The sequence below is a fragment of the Setaria italica genome, chromosome IX (genome assembly GCF_000263155.2).
Source record: "Setaria italica strain Yugu1 chromosome IX, Setaria_italica_v2.0, whole genome shotgun sequence".
Taxonomy (NCBI): Eukaryota; Viridiplantae; Streptophyta; class Magnoliopsida; order Poales; family Poaceae; genus Setaria; species Setaria italica.
Window position 1 is genome coordinate 56,108,067 of NC_028458.1, and position 26,225 is coordinate 56,134,291.

General features: G+C 45.3%; 3 protein-coding genes across 3 annotated transcripts; 2 read left to right on the plus strand and 1 right to left on the minus strand.

Moving 5' to 3' along the window:
- Positions 1-3,853: 3,853 nt before the first annotated feature.
- On the plus strand, positions 3,854-7,872 carry LOC101756627. Its single transcript, XM_004985634.3, has 5 exons — positions 3,854-4,059; positions 5,755-5,869; positions 5,957-6,046; positions 7,271-7,369; positions 7,451-7,872. Exons 1-5 carry the CDS (start codon positions 3,992-3,994, stop codon positions 7,550-7,552), a joined length of 474 nt encoding a protein of 157 aa, XP_004985691.1. The 5' UTR covers positions 3,854-3,991; the 3' UTR covers positions 7,553-7,872.
- A 10,015-nt stretch (positions 7,873-17,887) lies between these two features.
- LOC101757043 (LOB domain-containing protein 16) lies at positions 17,888-19,418 on the plus strand. The gene is made up of 2 exons (XM_004985635.3): positions 17,888-18,461; positions 18,563-19,418. The coding sequence occupies exons 1-2, from the start codon at positions 18,183-18,185 to the stop codon at positions 18,998-19,000; spliced, it is 717 nt and encodes a 238-aa protein (XP_004985692.1). The 5' UTR covers positions 17,888-18,182; the 3' UTR covers positions 19,001-19,418.
- A 2,869-nt stretch (positions 19,419-22,287) lies between these two features.
- LOC101757440 (LOB domain-containing protein 16) lies at positions 22,288-23,438 on the minus strand. Its single transcript, XM_004985636.3, has 2 exons — positions 22,936-23,438; positions 22,288-22,770 (listed from the first exon to the last, which is right to left on the minus strand). Exons 1-2 carry the CDS (start codon positions 23,233-23,235, stop codon positions 22,534-22,536), a joined length of 537 nt encoding a protein of 178 aa, XP_004985693.1. The 5' UTR covers positions 23,236-23,438; the 3' UTR covers positions 22,288-22,533.
- Between the last annotated feature and the right edge of the window lie 2,787 nt (positions 23,439-26,225).

The following is a 26,225-nucleotide window of genomic DNA, read 5'->3' on the forward strand; positions in this document are numbered from 1 at the left end:
CCCTTAATAATTCTTTTTAATCGGATGGAATACCAAGTAGAATTAATTATGCATGCACGCTTGCAGCAGTTGTCGAACCTATTAGCCTTCCTTATCTAGTGAGTCTGGCTCGAGCATCGATATTGGGAGTAAATGATCAATTCGTTCATTGGGTCAGAAGGTATTATAAGGGTCTCTATTGGATTGTCCGAAAGTTATATGAATATTCTTTGTGGCACAAGTTTTGAAGGTTAAACGAGGAGAGGAAGTATATCAGTTGTAGCAGCCGTAACACAAGTGATTTTCGCCTTTGCCGTTCCAAAACGAACAATAAAAAGGGCATCCGTGACAAAAGGGATATAGGCCGAACGGGCTAACAAGATAGTGGGCCTGCCCTGGTCCGGCTCACTCTGCTTTCATGGGCTAGTTTGCCAACGCTTCCAACAACTTCGCCAGATCTTTGAATTTTCTTTTATTCGTTAGACCTTTGACTCAATAACATCACCGCCACTTTCAAAGATGTTTTGTTAAGTATTTTTCGTTAAAAAACAAACAAAACTAAGTAATCCTAGATATAGTTTCTTTTGCGAAGCTTGGGTTAGTTGATTTTGTGATTGTTGAATTTATTATAAACATCTTAGTATCTTACTATGCGTCCATGTGGCCAACTACTAAAAATGTAATTAGCTGTAAATACAAATAAGAACGGCCGTGCGGGATTAGTACCTCGGAATGATTGATTGAAAAAATAATTAATCACCTGAGCGTATTTTTAAGCTTCTCGGATGATACTCCGTACTTGTAGTAATCCAAACCTTCGCGAGTTTCGAACAACTTCACCAGTAAAAAACACGTGACGTTCTTGTAAGCTCCACCGAACTTTGTCGTGACTCGCACGGATGTACTGACTGGCACTTCCTACGGTCAAGGTCGTACCGATGTTTTTCAACAGAGCGCAACCTCGGCTACCGTGCTTGTATCACAGCCGTCGCAGTGTGTTTATAAACGTTTGGAGTCTGAAGGCAGTCAGGCACGTTGGTTGTTTTTTCCCCCTCTGATCTCTGAACAGCGAGCATGGTGTTTATTTAAGGGGCGTTTGGATACCGGCTAAACTTTAACACTATCACATCGGATGTTCGGATACTAATTAGGAAGATTAAATATAAATTAATTACAAAACTAATTGCAGAACCTCTAGGCTAAATTGCGAGATGAATTTATTAAGCCTAATTAATTCATCATTAGCGAATGGTTACTGAAGTACCACATTGTCAAATCATGAACTAATTAGACTTAATAGATTCGTCTCGCGATTTAGCCTAGAGGTTGTGTAATTAGTTTTGTAATTAATCTAGTTTAATACTCTTAATTAGTGTCCAAACATTCGATATGACATGAGCTAAAATTTAATCCCCTCCCCCCAAACACCACTTATTAAAACATCTCTGCAGAATCAAACTCTGCTGTGAGTTTTTTTTTTTACGGTAGCGTCCGACGTCCCCAGCTGTAAAAAGTCATAAACCATCCTGGCCCAGCTGGAAAACAAGTGGCAGTAGTAAAAGCAGCCGCATTTACGCCACCCCTGCCACGGGCTGCGCCCGTACCCTGAGCTGTGCCCACGCTGTGCTGTGGTGGTCCCACCCCCACGACGCGGGCACCACACCACCTCCCGGCTCCCCACCTGCACGCCATTCCTCCACGCGCTTCCGGATTCAAAATTTCCCTCGAGACCGCGCCGTGGGCAGGCCACCCGCCACCCCCTCCGCCGCCGCCCAGCAGCGGACGGCGCGAGTTGGGCCAGCCGCGCGCGTCCGTGGGGGATCGTGCGGTCGCGTCCGCTCCGCGCGGCACGCGCGTGGGTTGCGGAACGGGACTGGAGATGGGCTAGTGGGGCTTGGGGGTATTCTGGTGAAATTTCTCCGAGATCCGGTGGTACTTGAGGCGACAGGGCCTCTCCGGGCGCGATTTGGTCCATGGATTTGCGGAAACGACCCTCGATTTCCATGAATTCAAACGGGCGCACCCAAACACGCAGTGGGGAAAATTTGAACGGGCGCACCAAAGTCGCAAGGCACTGGGGACATCGGTGAAGCAAAGCAAGTTTGATTTCTACGGCAATTAACAGCTTCACTGAGCATTTGCTTCAGGCGTAATTTTTACTAGAGATAGCTGCATTGTTTGGCAACGAATGATTTTAATAACAACGTGGAAAATACGGTAACCAGACAATATGTTTTAGTCAGGAATCAAGAAGAGCTACGGTGGTGGAATAATTTGCGTATATACACTCCGTTGCAAATCTTAAATCATCATTTTTTGTTTGTCTTAAGTGACCAAGTTATAGGAAAAATGCATAAATATTTACAACAGGAAACTAGTTTCACTAGATAGACCATAAAATATATTTTGGTAGTACATTTATTTTATACATATTAGTATTTTTTATAAATTTCTTTAAAATTAGATAAATTTTACTTAAAACACATGACTTATAATTTGAATGAAACCGAGTGAGTATTTTTATGAAGGAATACTCTTCATGATACATTGTATTCATGATAAATATTTTTGGAATTAAATGATTTTAATTTACATAAGATTTGTATGAGGCATCGTCAGTATTTAAAGAAAAAACTTTCATTTAATGTTTCACCACAACTTACATGCCACCCAATGTTTGCCTCATATGCGGGGATCCTAGTTCCATAACACAAGTCAGCCGCGCATAGTTTTGAATAACATATTTATTGAAGTGACTATTTTGTGATCATCACCCATAGCATTACCACATTAGTTACCATGCACTACCCAAATACACTCTCACAAAAAAAAGTTAGCTGTGGTTTAAAATAAAACTCTTTATATGAATGTATTTGTTAGCTTTTGCAATGAAAAGATGAAAATAGTTCTATGAACACATGTTTCTTTTACCATCACATCAAAATCTGGTGAACCTTATTCATCCTTTACCTCCCCCACCCATCGAACTCCTTTCTAATGCGAGCTTGGATGATGACTTTCTCTCCTCAATTCAGACATTCTGAGCTAATCTCGCAAGCCAAGATGTGCCCATTCCGACATCATTCAATGATGGCATTTCACATCTCACATATTGGGTTATGCAACCGTTGCTCCATGCACATCTGCCATCACTTCTAGTTTACTCTCCCATTAGCGACCTTCCCCTAAAACCAGCGGGCGGATGTACAGAGCCCCCTACTGTCCAAGAGCTCCATTAGAGCCAAAAGGAGGAAGATGAGGAGAAGAAGGGAAAAAGAAAAAGGAAAGGAGGAAAAAGTTGTGAAGATGGAGGAGGAGAAAGAAGCAAGCTCCTTTTAAGATTTAATTCTACCTCTGCCACTACCTAAAATATACTTACTTTGACGAAGGCAATCTCAATTCTAACCCCCTAAATTAGAATTAGGTTGACCATCAGAGATGGGGAAGAAACTCCCCCACCCATGGCTCGGTGTGCCACGTCGAGTGAGAAAAAAAGAATGCAAGCATGAACCCTTGTGTTCTTCAACTCTTTCGCGAAAAAAAAAGTGAGCCAAATCTTCTCGATATAAGCTCACCCGCTTAACAAGAATACATGGTTCCTACTCCACACGAGAACATTCCTAACAATACTGTATCTTGGGTTCTACAACTAAACAACACACACATTCTCCACGTTCCTCTCACGTCGAGCTTGCTCGGAACATTCCTGCAACCTTCCAGCCGAGCCGGACTGGAAGGAGCAGAGGCGCGCAAAAGCAACGAAAGTGTGTGCGAGTGTGACGCTCAGGGAGACGGATGCAAATACCGCAGAACGCGAGGGGTGCGTCCCCACAAAGAGGTTAACGACCGCGTCGTTATAAGTACAGCGTGGGGCTCGCCTCGGACAAACCCCCGGCCGTCTCCATCCCAGATTCCGAGAGCGCTCCACAGGCCAGGTCCCATCGCGCTGCGGCAGCCCCCGGCCCGCGCCGCCTCTCCCATCCCGCCCGGTCGCCTCGCCGCCGCTGCCGAGATGGGGTTCGTGTCCTTCGTCGGGAGGGTGCTTTTCGTCGCCGCCTTCCTCCTCTCCGCTTACCAGGAGTACGCGCCCCTCCCCTTTCCTTCACCTGTCTTCTCATTCTCATTGTCGTCGTGCCTGCTCGCTGTGTCGTTTCGAGTCCGGTTTCGGTAGATCTGGCGCGGCGCCCGCGAAATCCGAGTGGGAATGGGCTCTGGGAGGACCAAAGTGCGTGGATCTCGCGGTGGATAGTTTGATTTGTGGGGTCAGGGGGTGCGGATCTGCTCATGTTTATTTAACCGCTTGGTACACGAAACGTCGTAATTTTGGTCTTAGGCTTTTTTTCGATCTGCATCTGGGCAGTTGAATTTCCGCATTGATCTGGAGATTTGGAGGCAGCTGAAGTAGAACATCTTGTATGTACTTGTTTTAAGTTTCTTACTGCCACTTGCACTCTGATCTGGGGTTCGGATCTTCTACTCAGTTGGATTTGTTAGTTATATGTGCCATATAAAGTATTGCAACTGCTGCCGAATCAGCTTACATGTCATCCCACTAGTCAAAATTCAAATTAGGCCTAGTCAGCCTTCGGAGATTTAGTTTTTAAGGTTCATGCATGGATTTGAATCCGCATTGAGTTTAGCTGCTAGCTAGGAAGTAAGCGTAACATAATTCAACACCTCATCTTGGTAGTGGGATGCCAACACGCATGCAGCACAACAATTATGAATCACGGGCAATTGTCATGGAACTTCCTCAATAGGAGTGAAATACCACTAGATCAAACTGGTCCACTGCCAAATCTTTCTTGGCTAATAAAAAATACCTCTATTGGCTTACAGCAGTAACAACAGGGTTGTCAAGGTATGATGTGGGAAAGAGCAGTTTGGGTTAGGTCTCCCCCAATTGGAGGTGATAAAAGAGCTCAAGTACAATCCTTAAGTTATCACTTGCGAGTTGTTGATTTCAGTTGCTATCAACGATTATGATGCCTCCTTGGGAGATTAGAGAAGTAACAAAACCCTAGATGTTCTTTTTGCTGCTTCTGTTTGAGTGGAGTTTGTGAGCAGCAAAAACACACTCAGCAGACTGATCAAAATCACAAAAGCGCTGCTGTTCCGGACTATTTTCTTCCCGCTTTCCTTTTTTTTTGGCATATGTGTTGTGAACTTCTATTGCAGCAGTTGCAACTAGGCGAATGCCTTTTTTTTTTGTTGCTTCCGTGCTTTTTCAAGGAAGCATCATGATCATTAACTGCAACAGAAATCATTGTCTCACAATTGTATCTGTGCTTGGGCTCTTTGTCATCTGCATGTGAAGGATATAACACAAGAATGCTTCAACACTCCTGCCTAATGTGATTGTTGCCTAATCAAGTCATACTGCTACACAGTGTTGCCCACTTAAGGCTGAGTTTGACAAGTTTGGACTAGTGCCTAGTAGGAAAAAATCTTGACTAAAGAAGATCCATTTGACGGATTAGCTTGTTAGGGGAGTTCGTGAGTTGTGGCATTGTTTTTGTTCGTATTAGGATCTATATTTTGTTCACCTTTCAGTATTATTTCCAATTGAGGTGTCCATAACCAGTTCACTGGAAGCACACCTCATATGTAATATAATTATAAACTTCCTTTGGCTGTCTAATTCTAGCTCACATGCCGAAGGATTCAGGATAGCTACTGTTCTGTTACTTGACCATATGTTAGATGACTTAATAGTCTTGGTACTTCATACCTGGTTTTACCCTCATTCATTAAAGTGTACTTTTGTGGGTGCAGGTTTAATGAATTTGGAACTGATGGTGGGCCAGCGGCAAAGGCCCTTCAGCCCAAGTTCAATGTGTTCGTAAAAAATATCTCTTCGCATCTTGGAGTAGCTGTGCCTCATATTGAGGTGATAATTTATTTTCATGGCATCTTTCTTGTTGATGTTGTTGATTGTTGTTTTGTGTAGCTTACATTTTTTCTTTTACCTACCCAGTTGAAGCATGTTATTGCTGCTACAATCGCTCTTAAGGGCCTTGGAGGTCTCCTTTTTATCTTGAGCAGCTCTCTCGGTGCTTACCTCCTGGTATGTGCTCTTTGCTCTGTTTGCTTTGCTGTCATCTATTTCCTTTAATCTTTCACCTTTCCTTTTATATAAGTAAATAATCACATTTGCATTCATCCCTTTATCTGAGAACTTCAATGGAAATGAAGGCTCTATGTCTAGAAGCACATGACACCTTTTTCGTATTTCGTGATAAAGTAGGATGCACATGCGCACATATTCATTGCTTAAGCTGCTCATGATGAAAATATTGCTCTTTGTCTAGTGAATTTTGCTATGCAGATAGCATCTTCATGTAGTCATTTGCTATTTTATTTTCAGTTGAATTTAAATGGCAACAATGTAAGTTTCAGTGTTCGAGTTGGGACTGTTCTGTGCGCATATTTGGGTTTCTGTTTTTTTTTAAATTTTACTTTCTAACATAATTGAACCTGGGTACCAGTTTTAATTTTCTTTTTGACTATTGAGAAACAGATAAGGATATCCTCACACGTTCATATTCTCTTTATGCTGTTGCAATCTGGATCTAAAAATCATTGTGTAATGATGCATATGGTTATGTTAATCTGGATAAAATGTTTGTTGTGTAACGACACATATGTTTAAAAATCCGAACCTACCAAGGTATGATCTTCCATGCTAAGCAACAAAATTTTCTTTTCCGTTCCATATGGTCTACTTTTATGTCTTGCATATACTTTTATCTAAGTTTCGACATGGTAGATCTTGTTTCTAACTGTTTTTTTGTTGCACCCTGTGGTTCTTTATTTGAGAACCTAATTAAGAGGATATTATTGTACTCCTCCATTTTCAAATCTTTGATGTATATGACAAGCTACTTGCTAAAGAATGTATGCTCCATATTTCAGCATAAGTACACTATCTGATACTGTAGCTCTCCATTTGTTGGCCCTAGTAAATATTGATAATCAATCTTCAATCTTGACAAAAATGCACTATGATTTTTTGTATTGCTCACCTTGTGTCCGTTGCCCCATTTTTCAGCTGTTTTGCGTGATAGGGTGTTGCCTTGTGATGTACACATTGTTTGCTAAGCATCATTGCTTGTTTCTTGATGCTACTCCTGTTATTTTGCTACTATGTAATTTGTTTTGCTTTTGGGGCTTAGGTCATGCTATGGTGACATGCACTATTCTTTTTATTGTGAATTTAGACAAATCTGATCTGTTGGTTTGTCGGTGTAGCAGCCCTAGCCACTACTAATGAAGTATTTCATCTTTGCAGTTGTTGTACCTTGCCTTTGTCACCCCTATTGTGCATGACTTCTACAATTACGACATGGAGAAGGCAGAATTTGCCCAGATCTTTGGGAAGTTCACCCAGGTAATTGTTGTTTGCAATTCTGCTAAGCAATGCATAGTCTGTCAAAATATATGAATATCAAATGATACCTTGTGATTGCAGGATTTGGCACTCATTGGAGCACTTCTCTTCTTCCTGGGCATGAAGAACTCCATCCCAAAGCGGCAGGCCAAGAAGAAGGCTCCCAAGGCGAAGACGAACTAAGGCAATCTAGATAGTTGCAGCCGTAGGGGCCTCAGGCAGTGTCAGGAGACGGTCTATTTTGAAGCAAGCTGCGATGTGAGCCAATGCCGTCGTGCGGCGCTTTCATATGTATCAGATTCCATTTTGCAGGGCACGGCCCGAACGAAGGTGTGAGTGGTGGATTAGGCGACTAAATTGTACCATTATGTACTTGCGATTGGTTTGTTGGACTAGGTTGCCAATGATTAATCTTCTCCATTTGGTTTATCTTGCACTGGGCCTTGTTAGCAGTGCAGGAAATAGCTACAGATAATGGCTGGGAATTCTTTCTTACATCGTCTCTTGTCATTTTGTGAATTGTGAGTCGAGTTAGTACACCAGTGTGGCGCCGTGATTCACACTAATCCCGACTAATGCCCGCCAAGTATGTAGCATAAGGGACCAGAACTGACAGATCAAATTTTTAACGCAGGTATGCCAGGGTTCTTCGCTGTTGTCTAGCAGCTTTTAGGTTGTGTTTCATTGCATATCGGGTTGTGCCTAAAATGTGTTTGGGGGCTTTTGGGCCTAAGGATCACAGGGACCGGGAGGGGCCTCTAATGTCTAATGTTCTTTCGTTAACCAACTGTTTTTTCCCTGCAACAAATCCGGCATGTTTCAATGGTACATGTTATTGAGTCATCGAGTCAGCAGCTCCGCTGCTTCGCTCACTAGAGTCTGCTATGAAGTCTGAAGTAGAGTCAGGTGACCACGGTTATTGTACCCACAGAGACTCAAGACTCAGGAGTTACAACACTTACCAACGCGGTTTTCACTGTGTTGCAGAATCTGTTGTGCCTGGCTAACCTCAAGTCTCCGGCATTATCAGGCAATTCGGGAGCGTCAAGTCCGAATCACCCACAGCAAACGCTTCGGCTCCGGTAGCCAACAAGGGCAAGCTCGTCAAACTCTACACGAGTAGGATCCTGCCACAATTATTCCCCGCCGTTGCTAGGCACATTTCTTCCAAGCTGCTCCAACCGGCTACCGGCGCCAACACGCTTTCCCCTTCAATTCTACTAACATTTTGGATGAATCTGTCGGCATCCGGCGATGCCATCCTCCACCCACCACACGCATGTGGTAAGAACTAAGAACTGCATCGCCGAGTGTTTCACGGCAAAACGCAACCTGACTCGAGCATGCTCACGATCAAGGTAGGCATCGGCGAGTCCGGCCGGATTCGAGACGGCCGGTCAAGTCCCAAAACCTTTGGTCCTCTAATACGGCCAATTCCCACAGCGGCCAACCTACCTCAACGCCTTGATTCAATTCAAGAAGGGTTGCTTAAAAAACCCCCCAAAAGGCTCCCCTGTTTGCCACGGCCTGATGGCACCAAACTGGAGTCCCTGTCACGAACCCTCGCCTCCATTGGACGTGCGACGCAGCATGAGGTGACTCGATCGCTTGTCCTCTTGCACCCCCAAAAAAAAAACACTTGCCATCTGTTATAATAATCCTCACGAGTCACACAAATTGCATAACCATCATCTATACTAAATCCAACAAGCCACTGTGATCTATCGTCTTGCGTTTTGGTTATGCTTTTGTTTGGGATAGTTTTAGAGTCGGGTTGGAAGATCTGTCCCCTGCCCCCAGCTCTCTCCACGCTTACGCAGCACGGGACAGAGGCGCGGCGAGAAACTGTTTCGCGAACAAAATCGCCTAGTTTTTAACGGGATATGCCCCGGTCCGTGCAGATGAGATAGCGACGCGATGGCGTCGTGTCCCGCGACCGTCGGGCAGGACGCGCCCGTGTGGCCTCCCCCTGTCCCCGACCCTCGGTCTCCAAGACGCTACAGCGTCGTGCGCGCAGGGTGCCACCAGCCAAATCAACCGATCGCGACTCCCTGCCCCGTGCTCCGGCTCCAATTTCCTCTGCTGTTCTTGCTCCTGGCTGCTCGGGCTCAGGAGAAAGAAACTGATGGTGCTATCAGGTCGGGTGTCTGTATTGGACTACCTCCTGGTTCAATTTTCACTCTTGAGGGGGTGAGTTTAGGAGCACACGGTGTTTCCAGCTTCGAGGAAGAAGCCCAATTTAGGTCTAAGCTCTTGAGAGGATGTGACATTGCCAGCGGCGAAAAATGCTATCCCGAGAGCGAGAGCAGAGCCATGTTGACACAAAAGAATATGTTTTGTAAGAAACAAGGCGCACATGACACAAAGTTATGTTATTCAGATAGCCTTAATTCGTGTTAGTTTTGACAGTGACAAGGGACCTGAACGAATGGTCAGGGTCAGGGGGGAGTGAGCCAACACTCCAACCGATTTGACCGGGAGAGGCTCTTTAGGTGGTGAGCTTGAATCGCTGGCTTTTAGAGGTTACATGTTGCTGAGCTCTGCTGATGCAGATGAACGGCTTCCCGTACCATTTGAAAGAGGGACAGAACACTGAAGTTCATCGAGTACACTGCTTATATCATTTGGTTTGGTGAAAGCTTGGTCACTGTTGAGTAGGACCGTTTGGAGAGGCATCACTGTGATTACGCCTCTTCCATGTTTGGAGGCTTGACCGGTCTCGAGAACCTCTATAGAACGAATGCTACTTGCAGCCCAGCAAGCTGGATCCACGTAGTTGATGGTGCTTTTGTCCATTGTAAATGACACCGACAAATCTATTTTTGTAGGTTAAGATTGAGATGTAACTCTTTTCTGAAGGCTTCAAAAGTCCAAACTCCAACTGTACATTCAAAGCCGAGCGACAGTTGGGCGATCCGAAGTCTGAACTCTGACGTACGGCGCTTTAGGCAATGCCTGCGCTGTCATTCACTGACAAAAGAGATCCGAAGAACCCAAGAAGTTCGTGATGCTGAAGGAAAAGGATGCATGGGTGTCCAACTGTCCATGCGCGTTGTTGCAGTTTTTTTCCCCTCGAAAATACGCAGGAGAGCTGCGCATCGTTGTATTAAGAAGATGAAAGTTACAACGCGGATTAGTCGGGCACACGCACACGGTTTTAAGCGCACTTGACACTTACACGACTACCTATTACAACCAAGAACGGAGCCTAGATAGCTAGACCGGACCTCTCGGACCACGGTCACGGTAGCCCATCCAGGGTGGCGTTGCCGCCGCACCTCCACCTCCGCTCGCTCACCGGCAGACATCCTCATCGCCCTACGCCGCTCTGCGTGCAGCCTGCGCGCAGCGCCTCCTCCGCATCAGCGCCACCTTTGCGCCACCGTCCTCCACTAGCGCCGTGGCTGGGCCGGCGCGTCCGGTCCTGGCGCCTCCATCCCGCATCGCGCGGTCTCTTTACCGAGCTACCTCGTTTCTGCCGCACCGGCCTCATCGCACGACCTCCTCGCCTGACGCCCCGGCCGCCGCTCACCCCACGCTAGGCCACCAGTGGTCGTCGGGCCGGCGAGGATCTCCTCAACGCGCTCCCTGGCGACATGCTCCCCCTTGTTCTCCATTGCCTCCCGTCCGCCGCGGCGTCCTCTCCCTCTGCTGGAGCCACCGCTGGGCGCGCCTCCCGAGGCGTTGGTTCCCGCACCCGGCCAACCCCCTCACCCTCGGCCGCTCCCGCGCCGCGCTCGCGGCGCATGCTGCACGTCGTTGCTTGCGACGCCGACCTGGGGGACGCGGCTGCGGTGCTCTGCCTCGCCGCGCCCTGCCTCACAGGAGTGGCGGGCTGGTGGCGGTGGGGCTCACGCTCGCTCCTGCCGTCACTTGCACCCTACACATCTCTGGTGGCCACGTCAACCTAGCCATCACCTTCGGCGCTATCCTCGGCGGCCGCATCTGCCTCGTCGTAGCCGTCATCGCTGGATCCGACCACCACGGCACCAAATCCGCTTCCCGAGCCGCCGCCGTCACCTATGGCCGGCGGATCCACCATGGCTGCCCGTTTCCCCGCCCGCGGGCGTGCGCCCGCGGGCCGAATTCGTGTTGCTGCAGTCTTGCAGAATCAAAGCAAGAATTAAAGAACAGTGGGTTTGATGATACTCCTTGACGACAGAAACAGTGTTCCCGATGTCCTTTTCTCAGCTTTCGCGGCGAAAGTTACACGCACAACTGCAACGAGCCAACGACCTGAACTCTGAAGACCAACATTTTGGCTCCATTGCAAGCAGCACAGCGTGAGGAAGAAGCTGGAATAAACAACGGCTTCTAATCGTCATTACCAGCAAGTTTCGCGTAAACTTAGAAGATCACTTCACACAAGAAAGGTAAATAAGAGTATCCACGAACTGAATAAACAACTGACCATGACAACATGCACGTCATTACACAGAATAATACTCGCAGTAAAGATGATGGCAATAGCTCATGATAACCCAAATTGGGTTGAGAAAAGCCGGGAATCATGTTGGCACGTGGCGCGGCCCCACACGTGTGCGAGCCTGCCGTTACGTGCAACGGGAAATCTTAATCCGGACGGGGGGTGACGGACAGTTATCTTGGACCACCGACCGGGCGTTCCACGGACGCGGCCAAATTTGACTAGCTAGCCACCCAACCGTCCTGGCGCCTTGCGGGAGAGCGCTTATGGGTGCCATGTGAGCCGTGACGACGCTCCTCTGTCGCTCGGCCTGTTTCCATTGGGTTAGCGGCTTCTAATCCTAATTTTTCCCATTTCTTTGACCAGCAGTACATGCTGCTGCTGATGAACATGCTCCCAACTCACCGTTATCTCTTTCTCCTGATTTGTTTTATTTCCTGTCGTTGTTCTAGCTGATGAACTGGAGTGGTATACAGCGCACAATGCCGATCGATCTTTGTTTCTCTTCTTCTTAAAAGTTGCGGCAAATCTCTTGTCGTCCTTTCAAGGGGGAAAAATAGAGTGAATTGCCCTTTGTGGGTTAATTGGATTGTGGGAGATTATGCAAGAATCAAGGTGAAGCGAGAATAACTATTTCTGTTTTTGGAGGAATTGTACCATCTCCTCCAAAAATTCTTGTGAAATCTCTGCAATCTATACAAAGAACCCAGAAGGATCAGCCTGTTCGCTTCAGTTTATCAGTCAGCTTATCAGCCACCGAACAATGTTTTTCTCTCACAACAAATCAGCCGTTTCAGCTTTTTAGCCGGTTTATAAGTCCAGCCGAACAGGTCGGATCTTTTTTGGCGTATGCAGGCATTTGGTCAAGAGACGAAAGTCTGTGTCTCTATCAGCCCCCTAAAGTCTCACTATGCAAAAACGCTGCAGAATTATCACCGCCAACTATGCATCACACGTTGTTGAACAGCGGCTTGCATCAGCTACATACCCACACGGTAACGGAGGAACAATACGCTGAACAATGCCTCTGCATCAGTGTACTGTTACTGGACTCCTCTCTTGGCAAATGGCAAGTCGCTGTCGAAGCCGTATTCTCTCCGACCAGCGTATGCGTGCGTGAATGATTATCTGTCCGCTCGTGCGCGCGGAGAATATTGCGGTTGCAGGCCGTGTTCATCCCCAGCGGATTTCCGGGCCGGCGAGCTGAAGCAACCGCTCGTCTGGAGGACAAGGCACACGCTGCTGGCAGTCTCATCGCGGCAAGGAAAGAATGTGTTGCTTTAATTTAGGCTACTGCGGCAAAATGCCCGGTCAAGGTCTCTTTGAGTGGTTGTTTTGTTAAGAAATGGGAGGCTTCAAGTGAAGCCTTTCTGACTTCACTGCTGATTGGAGACACCTGTTAATAGTCTGATTAGCACGGATGAAAAGGAGTGTTTGTTGTATATACATATAGTTGCAGGTTTGAACATGAGAGATTGAGGAGACTCAAGCTCTGTAAGGACGTTCCTAAACTGTAGTTTATGGTCAAGTGGTTACTCATTCAGTTGCTTCCAGAATATAAAGAAAACAGTATTTTTTTTAAAGTCTCCGGCCTCTGCAACCACGCAGTCAAATTTTTATAGTATTCTCAGCTCATAAGCTGATCACGAATAATATGGGAAAATCAAGTAAACGACATGAAGAAAATAGTGTTGCAGAGTAAACTTTAATTAGATAGCAAATGCCAAGATATAGTCAGACCACACATGTCGGCGAGCACTGAAGCAAGGTAGTATATGTGTACAGTAGATAGAACTTGAAAAGCAAACCAAACCTAGTGCAGTAGCTAGATAACCTGACATAACATACACACCCCACAGTCCTACTCAGCTATTGGTATTTGGTACGAGCCTTTTCATATGTGTGTGCCGGCTGGGGCTCTGGGTCCATGGATCATGGATGCATGAGAGCAAGCACTGCTAGCTGTTCACTCCATGGAACTTGTGGGACGACAACGAGACCCACCACTGAGGACCCTGCCTGTGCAAAGGCACCGAAGCCGCCAAGCTCCATCTGCTCATCCCCAGGAATACTTGGAACATGTCCTATCCCTGCTCCTCATCTGCGCAAGTAAACACCCAAACCGCCAACCCTCCTCAAGGTCTTTTTTGGTAGTTTTTAGCCCCACTTCTCTCGGTTTCCCGGCCGCTTAGTTGGGCCCCAGATAGGTCACATCTAAAGTGCTACACGCCACGCATCAGCACAAGTTTCTAAAACATGTCCTAAATTCTGAGGACTGATGGAATATAATCTGGATTTTCATAGCCGAAATCATGCGAGTACAGGCCCCATTTCTTGCTATTATTTCTTTTCACAACTGTGCCTGCTCACTGTTCAGTGACACACCCTTGTCTGCAGGTAGAGTACTGGGTGTTTGGCTTATGATGCTAAAGTTTAGCCCTGTCACATCGGATGTTTAGATACTAATTAGAAATATTAAACATAGTCTAATTACAAAACTAATTACATAGATGGAGTCTAATTCGTGAGACGAATCTAGTAAGCCTAATTAGTCCATGATTTGACAATGTGGTGCTACAGTAACCATTTACTAATGATGGATTAATTAGGCTTAATGGATTCGTCTCGTGAATTAGTCTGGGATTCTGCAATTAGTTTTATAATTAGTTCATGTTTAGTCCTCCTAATTAGCATCCGAACATCCGATGTGACAGGGCTAAACTTTAGCCCCTGGTATCCAAACACCCCCTACTTTGTTAGCGTCTCTGATTCCGGCATTGTTTGGAGCTTGTCTATGGCTCATGAGTTAATGACACGGAGGAGATTTACTATCTCAATGAACATAATTTTCCTTTTTAGGTATAAAAAAACCAGTAGGAGCTGAGTCCTAAAATCAAGGTAGAGAATCAATCAGAAGAAAGTTGGATACACGAACAGAACTTTTCATATTTAGCCTTGCGAGATGTGCAAAATAAAGGTAAATTTGTAAAGAAAGGCAAGAGCAGGGTGAATCTAAAAGTTGGAGTAGCATGAGGTGACAGGAAGAAGATGGGCATCGACCCCAGAGAAAAGGTTAGTGGCGATTGGTGAAGCCATCCTGGATCAGAATTCGGGAGCAAGGTAAAGCTGCTGGCTCATCACATGACACTCACGTTGCAGGCTGCTGGAAGGTTGATTGGATGAGAGGGGAGGGAGCCCCCGAAGTGACAGGCGCTGCGCACGCGCAGCATTCCAAAGAGGCAACAATCCCTTGCGGCCTTCAAAGGTTTCAGGGCCTGCTTGTCCCCTTCCGATCCTGGGGCTCACCGGCCACGGCGCTTGCCGGCCAGTTTCATACTTCCATCACCAAATGCTCGTGCTCTGATTTCGTCTTGGTTTTGTTTCCATTTCAGGTCGTTTTTCCTCTGCAGTGCAGTTCCAGGCCATTCCAAATGTAGTACAACTAGTGAAGATTGTACAGGTACTGGATCTCATTTATTTTGATTCTGACTACAGGAAGATTCCTGTCGTGTACATAAAGCACAAGAAAAGCCCCCGACAGATCAATGAATAAATGAAATACAGTAGGAATGAGTACATGCATTTCACAACCATTTCAAATGTGAACGAAACGATAAACAATTTAGGAATGTTCCTGCTCCAGGTTCCAAAGCTCGACAAGATTAACACTATTCCCCAGAGGACGAACAAATTCGCAGGATAACTCAATAAACAATGGGAAAGAGTTGCATTAGTGGTCACCGTGGGGCCAATAATAAACCTGCACCAAAAATGGGCACCTGGGGTACGTACCAGACCTACCCTAGCCTTTCCATTTCACTATTTTTTGCCACACCTATACATGGGTTTGATGTGACACCCAAGCAAACAAACACGTAAAAACTACGAGGAGATCCAACCAGGTAGCGTGGTGAAGTACTGCCTATAGGTGTTTCTGAAACTAGTGACAACCCTACCTAGCGAATCCAGAGAAATCCACATACTTCTACGTGAAAAAGAAAATCGTAGGGGCCTATTTGCAAACTTTTTTGGATAAAGGGGGTGTTTGGTTCTTTAGTCCGGACTAAAATTTATATCACATCGAATATTCGGACGTTAATTAGGAGGACTAAACATGACCTAATTATAAAACTAATTACATATATGGAGGCTAATTCACGAGACGAATCTATTAAGCATAATTAATCCTAATTAATTCATCATTAGCACATGTTTACTGTAGCACCATATTGTCAAATCATGAACTAATTAGGCTTAATAGATTCATCTCGCAAATTAGTCTCCATTTGTGCAATTGATTTTATAATTAGTCTATATTTAATACTAATTAGTATCCAAACATTCGATGTGACAGAAATTTTAGAAGGTCCTAAAGAACCAAACACCCCAAAGTTATTTGCTATACTTGTAGGAATTGAGAATGTTGTACACAAAATTCCCGAATTACAAATAGGGTCTTACTGTTCTGAATAAGGAATGGCATTAGTGTCAACTGAACTGCATGTAATCCAAAACTGTAAATGTATCATCTATTTTTGGTGCTGTGGTGTAACTGGCTTGAGCAAATGATGAGCTAATACGACAATAATCACATCTCAGTAGTTCATATGTAGCTTATCAGGAAGTGGTTAGCTGCTAAACATGTTACTTGTAGTAGTTGGATACTGAACTGTAAACATGCCTGTCTAGTACTCTAGTGACATAGGGCAGTACTAATTACATAGCTTATCAGGAGGAGGTGAAGCTCTGGTCTACTTGACAAATGTGAAAATATACTCTCTTTTTAATGTTAGAGTAAGATACAAAGATACTGTACAAGCCTAATGTCTTTGAAGCATCTTATACAAACTTAGTCCTTTTGTTTTGCTGGAAAATAGAGGCAACATTAATGGGGACAAGCACACTAAAGAGAGGGGTATGTCCTTGTTAGTTTGATCCATCTCAGCTCCATCATGAGATGAGAGCATGCACGCACACGTTGTTCTGACTTTTGATGCTCTGGATGTGGTCTCTGTTATTCCTCCCATTTTTGATTCGTCTGTCAGAGATGAGAACCATTCAGGTCCACAGGGCCACCATATTTGGACATATAGATTGGAAGAGGACAAGTGAGGGCAGCATCCATTTCCTTTCCATCTGTATTGGTTGCTAATTACATGAGCCTATGAATCTAGGATGCAGTAGACTGATGTTTATTTACAATGTCATCAGTAATGCCAGGATATGCTAGTTTTGGAATCACCATAATAGCGTAATGATAAGCATAGGTCAAGAGGCCAGGACCAACCATCCAATAACAAATTAGCTTAGGCCAGCCTAATTTGGTTGGGCAAACTCTTCCAGGGGTTAGTGGAAGGCAAAAGCCTGATTAGGATAAAAATACAGGCACCAGTAATCACCCTTTTCAACATTATGTGAAGCAGAGGCAGCAGAGTTTCAGAAGTTCTGCTGCCCTGCTCCAGTCTTTCATTGGTGCTATTGCTACAATATAGAAATAGTACATCTTAAGCAAACAAATCATTTTTTCCAAGCATATTTAAGCTACAAATTGGCAGGCCATTGCTGGATTGTTTTCTCAGGGGTTGGACTTACATGCCTACAGAACAAAGATTATATTAAATAAAACGCCAATATCGTTTCCTGATAATTAAAGAGAGATGTGACACCAGAACTAGTTCTTCCCCATCACTCATAATTGCTGGCTTTTCCCTCCTCATCTCAAAAAAATAAAAAGAAAATAAAAAAAAATCAAAGGGATGAGTGAGCAGCGACAACTCCACGTCTGGAGCCAGGTGATGTATGAGTGCATGTACTACACGATACACCGAAAATTAAAAACGCATTTATCCCCCGAATTATCAACTGGACTGTGCTCGCTGGTCTCGCAGCAGCCGAGCCCAACTGCACACAAAAGAAATGGCTGCATGAGCAGGCACAGGGAAAAGAAAAAACTAAACGAAAAGTATTAGACCAAACCCAAAGCCCTTAAGCTAAAGATTATCAATGATTGCGTCTCCAGCCCCCATTGTCCTTTGCACAAGTACTCCTCCTGCCAGTCCTGTAGGGTGCCCCATGCAGTGTGCCACGGATTAATTGGCCATAAAATTTAGCGGCAAGGGGCGAGCGCTATTGGGAGCTCAAAATAATGGAGCCGGTTGGCCATTGGGGAGACACGCCGGATTTGTTTAATCCCCTGGCCGCTGGCCCTAATCCCCCACCCCTTCTTATAAGCAATGCTGGGCGTTGCACCCCGTCTTCACCGCGCCGATCAGCTTGCTTAGCCGGCCTAACAGCGACAGAGCAGCCAAAGAAGAAGCGCGAAGAAATCACCGTGCTCGATCAGTTGATCGATCTCACCGGGTGATCTCGATCAGAGCCTTCCTGGAGATGACGGGGTTCGGGTCGCCGTGCGGGGCGTGCAAGTTCCTGCGGCGCAAGTGCGTGCGCGGGTGCGTCTTCGCGCCCTACTTCTGCCACGAGCAGGGCGCGGCGCACTTCGCCGCCATCCACAAGGTGTTCGGCGCCAGCAACGTGTCCAAGCTCCTCGCGCACCTGCCCCTCGCCGACCGCCCCGAGGCCGCCGTCACCATCTCCTACGAGGCGCAGGCGCGGCTGCGCGACCCCATCTACGGCTGCGTCGCCCACATCTTCGCGCTCCAGCAGCAGGTGCCGCCCGTGTGCATATCTTGTCTTGCTCTCGACTTCTCGAGCGCGCGCGCGTCCATGGCTTGTTTGCTGATCTGAGTCGTGTGCTTCAATTCGATCAGGTGATGACGCTGCAGGCGCAGCTGGCTTCGCTCAAGGCACAGGCGGCGCAGGGGCAGGGCGTGCACGACGACGCCAAGGGCGGCTACATGGGCAGCGCGGCGGAGCAGCTAGGGTACGGCTACCCCTGGTGCAACGGCAATGGAGGCGCGGGCGCCGCCGGCGGGCCGTCCGCGCAGCCGAGCGCGTACAGCAATGGCGGCCACGAGTCCCTGACCGCGCTGCTGGGCTCGGACTGCTACATGCAACAGTCGCTGTACCACGCGTTCGAGCAGTCCGGCGCGGACGACGACGACGGCCGGCAGGCGGCCGCCTTCGAGGCCGCGGCGGACTCCTCGTCGTTCGGGGCGGAGGAGAGCGGGTGGAGGTCGTCGTCGGGGTACCAAGACTGCGAGGACCTGCAGAGCGTGGCTTACGCTTACCTGAACCATCGCTCGTAAGAACTGAGAACTACTAGTGCAGAAAATATATCACAAGAGATATATAGATATATATCTGTTCTCAATTCCTCGTCGTGTTTTGGACTTGAGCTTGGGTAATATATGTCCGATTTTCGATCGATCGGTCGGTCGCATCGATCTCTGCTAGAAATAATTCAGAAGCATGATGCATTTATGAGAGTTCATTGATGATATATTGATCAGTGTAGAAACCTAATTAATTAGGCAGAAAAAAAATTATTGTTATGATCATGCAGCTAGCTAGCTTGGTCAGTTTGGGGTTGTGTTTTCTTCTCTCCAGTCCTCTCTCTAGCTGCAGCAGTCTGCAGATAAGGTTAGATTTCTCATGCCGGAAAAATGTACTGCAAGGAATATAGAAGCCAGCAGCATATTGAATGAGAGACAGCTGATTGATTCATGGCCACACGTGCAAGATCCAATTAGCTTACTATTTTTGTTGACTCCTTTTACTGAAACTCTTGCTGATGGGACACATCTTCTACATAGCTTGATGATATGATAGAACCCTTTGTCTCACAGCGAATCGTATAATAATTCTCCTATATGTGGATTTATTGTGCCTGCTTAATTGGTTCAAGTAACTTTTAACAGCATGCCTTACTCCTAATTAGTGTCTAATATGCCTACTACACTTAGCTGTTTCCAGGACTACACACGCTAAACACTGTCCATTCTGGGAACTGGCCCACTTAACTACTCTTAGGGCATGCCACCTTGTGGTAATTAACTCCGTAAAAGATCTGTATTGTCTTGGTAATTTGAAAATGCTAGACAAGGATTTTAATCAGAGTCTCAATTTGGAAATTAAATGCTAGTTCAATTTGAACTAATTGGCATGTTCTAGCCTAATTTATTTAAAAGCGGAGGGAGTAAGTGGCTAGCTTAGGTGACTATTTACATAATTGTAAGGCCATGGAATTATTCTTTTAAAAAGGCAGGTCAGGCTAGGATAAGTTACAGCAGGATGGAGCAAACGACTCATGATTACGGAAGGTACTCACTACTCAGATGGGGTCATATGGACTAAGCATGTGTAGTACGTATAGACGCAGTAGGTCAAATGATGTTGCTACATCTATACAACCATATCATTATTTGGATAATGATTATGAATACACTAGACTGAACATAATTAAGCGTGAACAACCCAACATGAAATATAATGTAACTATTTACAGTAAGATAGTAAACCGACTAATCAAGAGGTTGTATATATGGCTGCGCAAATCGTATGTGAATCCTCCTAAACAGTCCCAGTAATTGACTTCCTACATCAACATGTTTGGTGGAAGAGGTCCGAATTTTTATCCCATCATCTAAAAATCATACCTAAGGAAGAATAATATCTATTAGATTTTGAAGTGAAATGCATCATAGGTCTGTAAACTATTAATATATTCTCATCTAGGTTCATGAACTCTTAAAGTGATTATCTAGCTCACAGTTTTTATCATATGGAAGAAAAACAATAAGTACATGTATAGCTAATCTATATATTTGCATGGATTACCAGATCGAGAACTTCAACTGTATTATCCGTAAATTCCTTGATTTGTGGAATAGCTTCAGAACTAATCATGTTTAGTTTTTATTTATCAAGCCAGAAGCAAGTGTAGTGTGGCCTTAGTCATTACTCACTCAAATACAACTAGAACCCACTTTATCTTTTGAGGAATGAGCGTACTAAAATAATGGTGAGTCTTTTTTCTTCCTCCTTAACATGTCCTAAAAATCTCATATGTCCTTTTATTTGTGGTGTGAGGAGTAGTATATATGTATCAAGACTACTAATAGAGTACTAGTTGAAAGCGAGAATAACCATAAAGTGTATTTTCCTTTTGGTGGTTTAAATTAAATCTGAAACAGGTCAATTAAGTGTGTGGCAAAAGTTGTTTCCAGAATTACTAAAGTTTATATTCCACACACTAACTGTGTATTTTATAAATGGATACAGGATCCACACATAATGAATTAATGCTACAACATGGAAAGTAAAACATAATAAAAAGGATGTCACTTTGCATCCTAATCAACACAGACGTACACATCACAGGAAACATAATACCATATCATACAATGCAGGAGATGGAAGCATCAATCATTGCTGTCTTTACAGTGAAGAGCTAACAAGGCGAGCTTTTTCCATATGCTTGCCTCTTCTCAATATATTTTTATATATGACTTAATAAAATCGACCTAATATGTATGATATAATAACAACAACATTATGAGTCCATTTCTAGGAAAATGAATTCCCAACCAAAATCCAAGTTATTGACTCTTACGAAGAAAATGAATTCCCATATGCATATCTTGATTCATCCTGAATGTAAATTAACTTGACATCTACACTCAGTTTAAGCAACTTGGTATATATTGGAGTGAGCGATTGGGATGAGTGTGTACCATCAAATTAAGAAGGTAATATACATAAAAACTACATGGAGTAGTGCTGGACTTGAATCCTCAAATGGTCGAATGTAAAATGCATATGGAAGTTCCTAACGGAACCAATTTCTTGTGAGCCTTAGAAATCTTGTGAGAAATGTTATTGGAAGCGCGATGCAAATTAAAAACGAAATGAAAACATCCCTTCTTGCTTCCGGACATTGTTTATGGTACATTTTGCAAATTGACGAAGCACCAATATTTTGGCTCGTTTGTTTGTTTATCGGTGGGAGGGATCTTGATGCATTGATCCTACTTTAGCAGCAGTAACCCTAGTTTAGGGTGTTCTGAAGTTCAAGGACAGTCTATACCACGTCCAAAATAGCCAAAAATGGATCAGGCACCAAGCTTATTCATTTTTTTTTTCTAGGAATGGGAGCAGTTTGCTATGAATGGTCCTGAAATAAAAAGAGCTGTTTTTAATTGAATCCTGTAAAATAAATTCTTGAGTTCCAAACTTCCTTTAAGGCTTTAAACACGACAGGACTGAAGCCTGACAGGCCCATAAGCAGATCAAGCGGCCCGACCATGCACCACATCAGCTAGGGCCAAGCTAGGTAATGTGTCATTCATGCCCCGAGTCCACTGCATCCTGAAGTAATCAAGCAAAGCGTGCTCGAATCTAGCCGCACGAATCAGTCATCGGTGGCAGTCCAATCCTTGCACTCGTCTTCTATAGGCTGTCCTTTTGGGGCTTTTGCCATCCTTGTGAATTGACGTCTGAAGGCTCCAATTCTACCTTTCATTTCCCTGTCTGTTCTCCAATCCCTATGCACTATGCATCAAACTTTTGCGTATCTAACGAGTGACTAATCCACTTAGGCAATATGAAACCATACGTGATTTCTGATGTGTTCTTCCGTTTAAACCACATGCATGCTCATGAGCTTCACCCATTACAGCTGACCTGAAACCGGCAAGCAGTACAGTACTACAGCCTCGCACCAAATCAAGCTCCCGAAAGCGGAGCTGAACTAAACAAAATCAAACGCACGCTAGCTGCAAATCAACAAGTTCTTTTTTTTTTCGCGCGCGGTTTCTTGACAGAGTTTGATGCTAAGGATTCATCTCGTGTAGCTGCCTTCTTCCTGCTCGCCGAAGCCGCAGTACATCTCCTGCAGCGACGCCGACCCGTCGCAGCTCGGCGCGCTGTAGCACCCGGAGCTCTGCGTCGACAGGGACTCGGGCTCCATCGGCCACCTCTGCAGGAGAGGGCTCCCCGCCGCCTGCGGGCCGCCCGCCGTCATCGTCTGCGCCACCTGCGCCTTCGCCTGCAACACCTGCATCTGCAAGCTCGCCACCTGCGCAGGTTGATTGTGTGCATGAATTTGGGATTTCAGCGGCGTCACGCGCGAGAGATCGAGAAGCTAGTAATCTTCTGCACAGGCAGGAGTTAATGCATGCGCCGGCCGGCCGGCCGGCGGCAAGGGCGCGCGCGTACATGGAGGTAGTGGGGCACAGCGTACCTGCTGCTGCAGCGCGAAGATGTGGGCGACGCAGCCGTAGATGGGGTCGCGCAGCCTGGCCTGCGCCTCGTAGGTGACGGTGGCCGCCGCCTCGCTCCGGTCGGCGGGGGCCACCTGCTGCAGCAGCTTGGCGGCGTTGCTGGCGCCGAACACCTTGTGGATGGCCGCGAACTGCGCCGCCCCGTCCTCGGCGCAGAAGTGGGGCGCGAACACGCACTCAGCCGCGCACTTGCGCCGGAGGAACTTGCACGCCCCGCACGGCGACCCCGGCGTGCCGCCGCCGCTGCCCGAGGACGCCATGGCCGTCGTCGCCGCCTCCGTCAACGCCTGCTGATCGCTCGCACCCGGTCCGCACGTACGCGTCTCCCCTCCGGTCCACCTAGCTACAAGCTCTGCTAGCTAAGACAACCACCGCAACTTGCTAGCAGCCGCCGCACGGGGGAGGCTAAGCTCGAGCTCGAGTTTTATAGAGGAGAGACACGACAAGGGCTGCAAGGTCGCGAGGGGACAAGGCTAGAGAGAAACCCGCACGATGTAGAGGAGAGCAAGCGACCTGTGGGGCATCGTCTTGCGTATCAACCTCTCCAACATCGCTGATTCGCACAAGTTATGGGCCATGCGTTTCACGAGAGAGGCAGGGATGGGCACGCTCGCAATTCATGCAAAACTACTCTACTGGCTAGAGGTCACACATGGACTACTAGCTTGCGCAGCCGACATTGTGACACTGACATGTTGGCCTGTGCATATGCCGAACTTCACATAAGACTGTCGGCATCAAGTAAACTGCCAAATGTCAATGCCCCAAATTTTGTCACCTAGCACACGTAGCTTCAATTCATCACACTTTGAGTAGACTCACATAATTGGATCACTCGTGCATGTGACCTTGTCGAGGACTAGGGCAAAAGTTTCAACAAGATGTAATGTAAGGAAAACCCAGCAGGCCTTTGATAGACGAGCTAAAGAATTCCTGAAGAGGAGAAGGTGGTGTACGTGTGGTGAATTAGTTCGTCCGGCCAAAGTGGTTCCGGCGGTCGTGTGCTGGCCGCCGCCGCCGCCGGACGTCGGAGAAAAAGGCACGCAGCCACGGCAGCTTTTGTCCGCCGAACGCCGCCAGCTTTATGTGACGAGCTGAGCTGAGCTTGCTCGGGCGCTGCCGCTCCTACGTAGGAGTACGTGGTTTTTGCTGCCTTTTCCCTTTCCCTGCCTTGCGTTCTCGTGTCCGGTTGCTCCGTTTGTTTTGTCGCTGCACCTTGCGTTTGGTACACCGATGGCCCTGTTTGTTGCGCAAAATTCCGGGGTCTGCGCTTACCTGCACGTCACATCGCACGGTCGACCGTTCCGGACAGGAGCTAAGATACATCGGTGTCAATTATGCATCGGCTGGAGAGAACAAAATTATAAGATGGGAGTACAGTTTGGTTGGCACACTAGTACTTGTGCACTACTGTTTTTTTTTTTGAAGATTTTGTGCTCTGTTTTTGAAGCGATAAAATCAACACGGCTGCAGGATGCTTATTAATCCATCTCTAGATTCCTGTTGCATGCTTGCACGAAGCTTAATTATGTTTTATTTTCTCTAATACTCCACTTGTATCTTTGTATCAAGAGATATGCTTAATTAATTATGTTACTATAATTTAGGTTTAGGATCTTTTGGTTCTGAATAAATTTATACGAATTTTACAATGAATGGAACACATACTGCAGCAGTTCGATATGTGTCTGCTCAACTGCAGGTCAGCTAGGTGGTGATGATGACTCATGATTAAGGACACTAGATTGTCCTTGATTAATCTTAACAATTGGGGGTTGTTGCAATGCTCACCTCAAGTGCGCCAGCTCTGCAGACACAGCTACCGCCCTCTACCGATAAACAAAGCCCATCCAGCCGAATACAAATAACTGCGCACGTAACCTGATCACCATAGTTTATCATGCAATTATGCGGGTGTCTCCGTGCAAGCTTTTGCATCAAGGCATGATTAGGATAATGTGCGCGCCAATGCAGCTTGTCTGCTTGCTTCATCTGATTTCTTTTTCATTTGTGTGTGCGTGCAAGTCCGCGCCAGTGGTGTGTATTTGCATTATTGTGCGAAGCTAGCTAGTGCGTACGTGTACATGTTCGCCATGATAAGAACACAGGGGACACGGGGGCTAGTGCATGAGTGTTCTAGGAGATTAGTTAAACAAGTGGGGAGGGGTTGAGGAAGAATGATCTATGGTGTAGGTTTGGGGATGGAAAAGACGATCTTCTAATACAAACTAGTCCATCAACCCGTGCTCCTGCACGAGCTATTGTTTTTAAACACTGTTGAATCTAAAAATTATCTAGAAATTAAACTTCTAGCTACTATCTCATTTTTTCAATACTTCAACATAATACTCATGTATGTACTTATCTTTATCCAGTTATGATTGATTTTTAATTAGTAATTACTCTATAAACTTTTTGATCAACATTTACACTTTTTTCATTTTGTATCGCACTTACATACATTGTATTTAGCATAAAAACCAATATTTTTCATCAATTCCTCACATACATGTATAAATGGTCTAAATGGTGACACTCATCATGTGTATACACTTTAACTTAGTGTTTCTATATTAACAATGACAGAAATAGGTAATTTAGAATTATATATTAGTTAACTTTTGGATATTTCTATATGACGCACATGAAGACTATTAGATTAAGATTTAGGTATTTACTTTATATTATTTTTAATAATAACATACATGGGTAACTTAGATACAAATTTAGAATAATATTTTAAATTATAGTTTATAATGATACATATGAGTAAATTGGATGAAGATTATGAGATTACTTTAGATTATTTTTTATAAAGGCCGACGTTAGTAATTTAGATATAGGTTTAGAGTTTATTTTGAATATTTTCATAATGATAGTGGTGTATAACTTTTTAAAAAAATATAATAGATCAATAACTATGATTATTAGAGTTTACAAGATTGGTATTTGGTGTTTTTGATTTTTTAAAGAATTTTTGGGATTTATCTTTTTTTTTTCTAGCGTGTCTCGTAGGAACTAATGCGGAGTTTCTAATAAAAAAATAAGACCACATTGCTACAAAACTATTACCATGAGTTACATTCAATTGTTAAATATTCAAACACAATACTTATATATAGATATAAAGTTATTATCTTCATCCGATTTTGATAGATTTTATATAGTAATTACTGTATAATATGCTCATCTACATTTATAATCTTTCACTTTTCACTTTGCATCGCAGGTATGTGCTTGAATTTGTTTA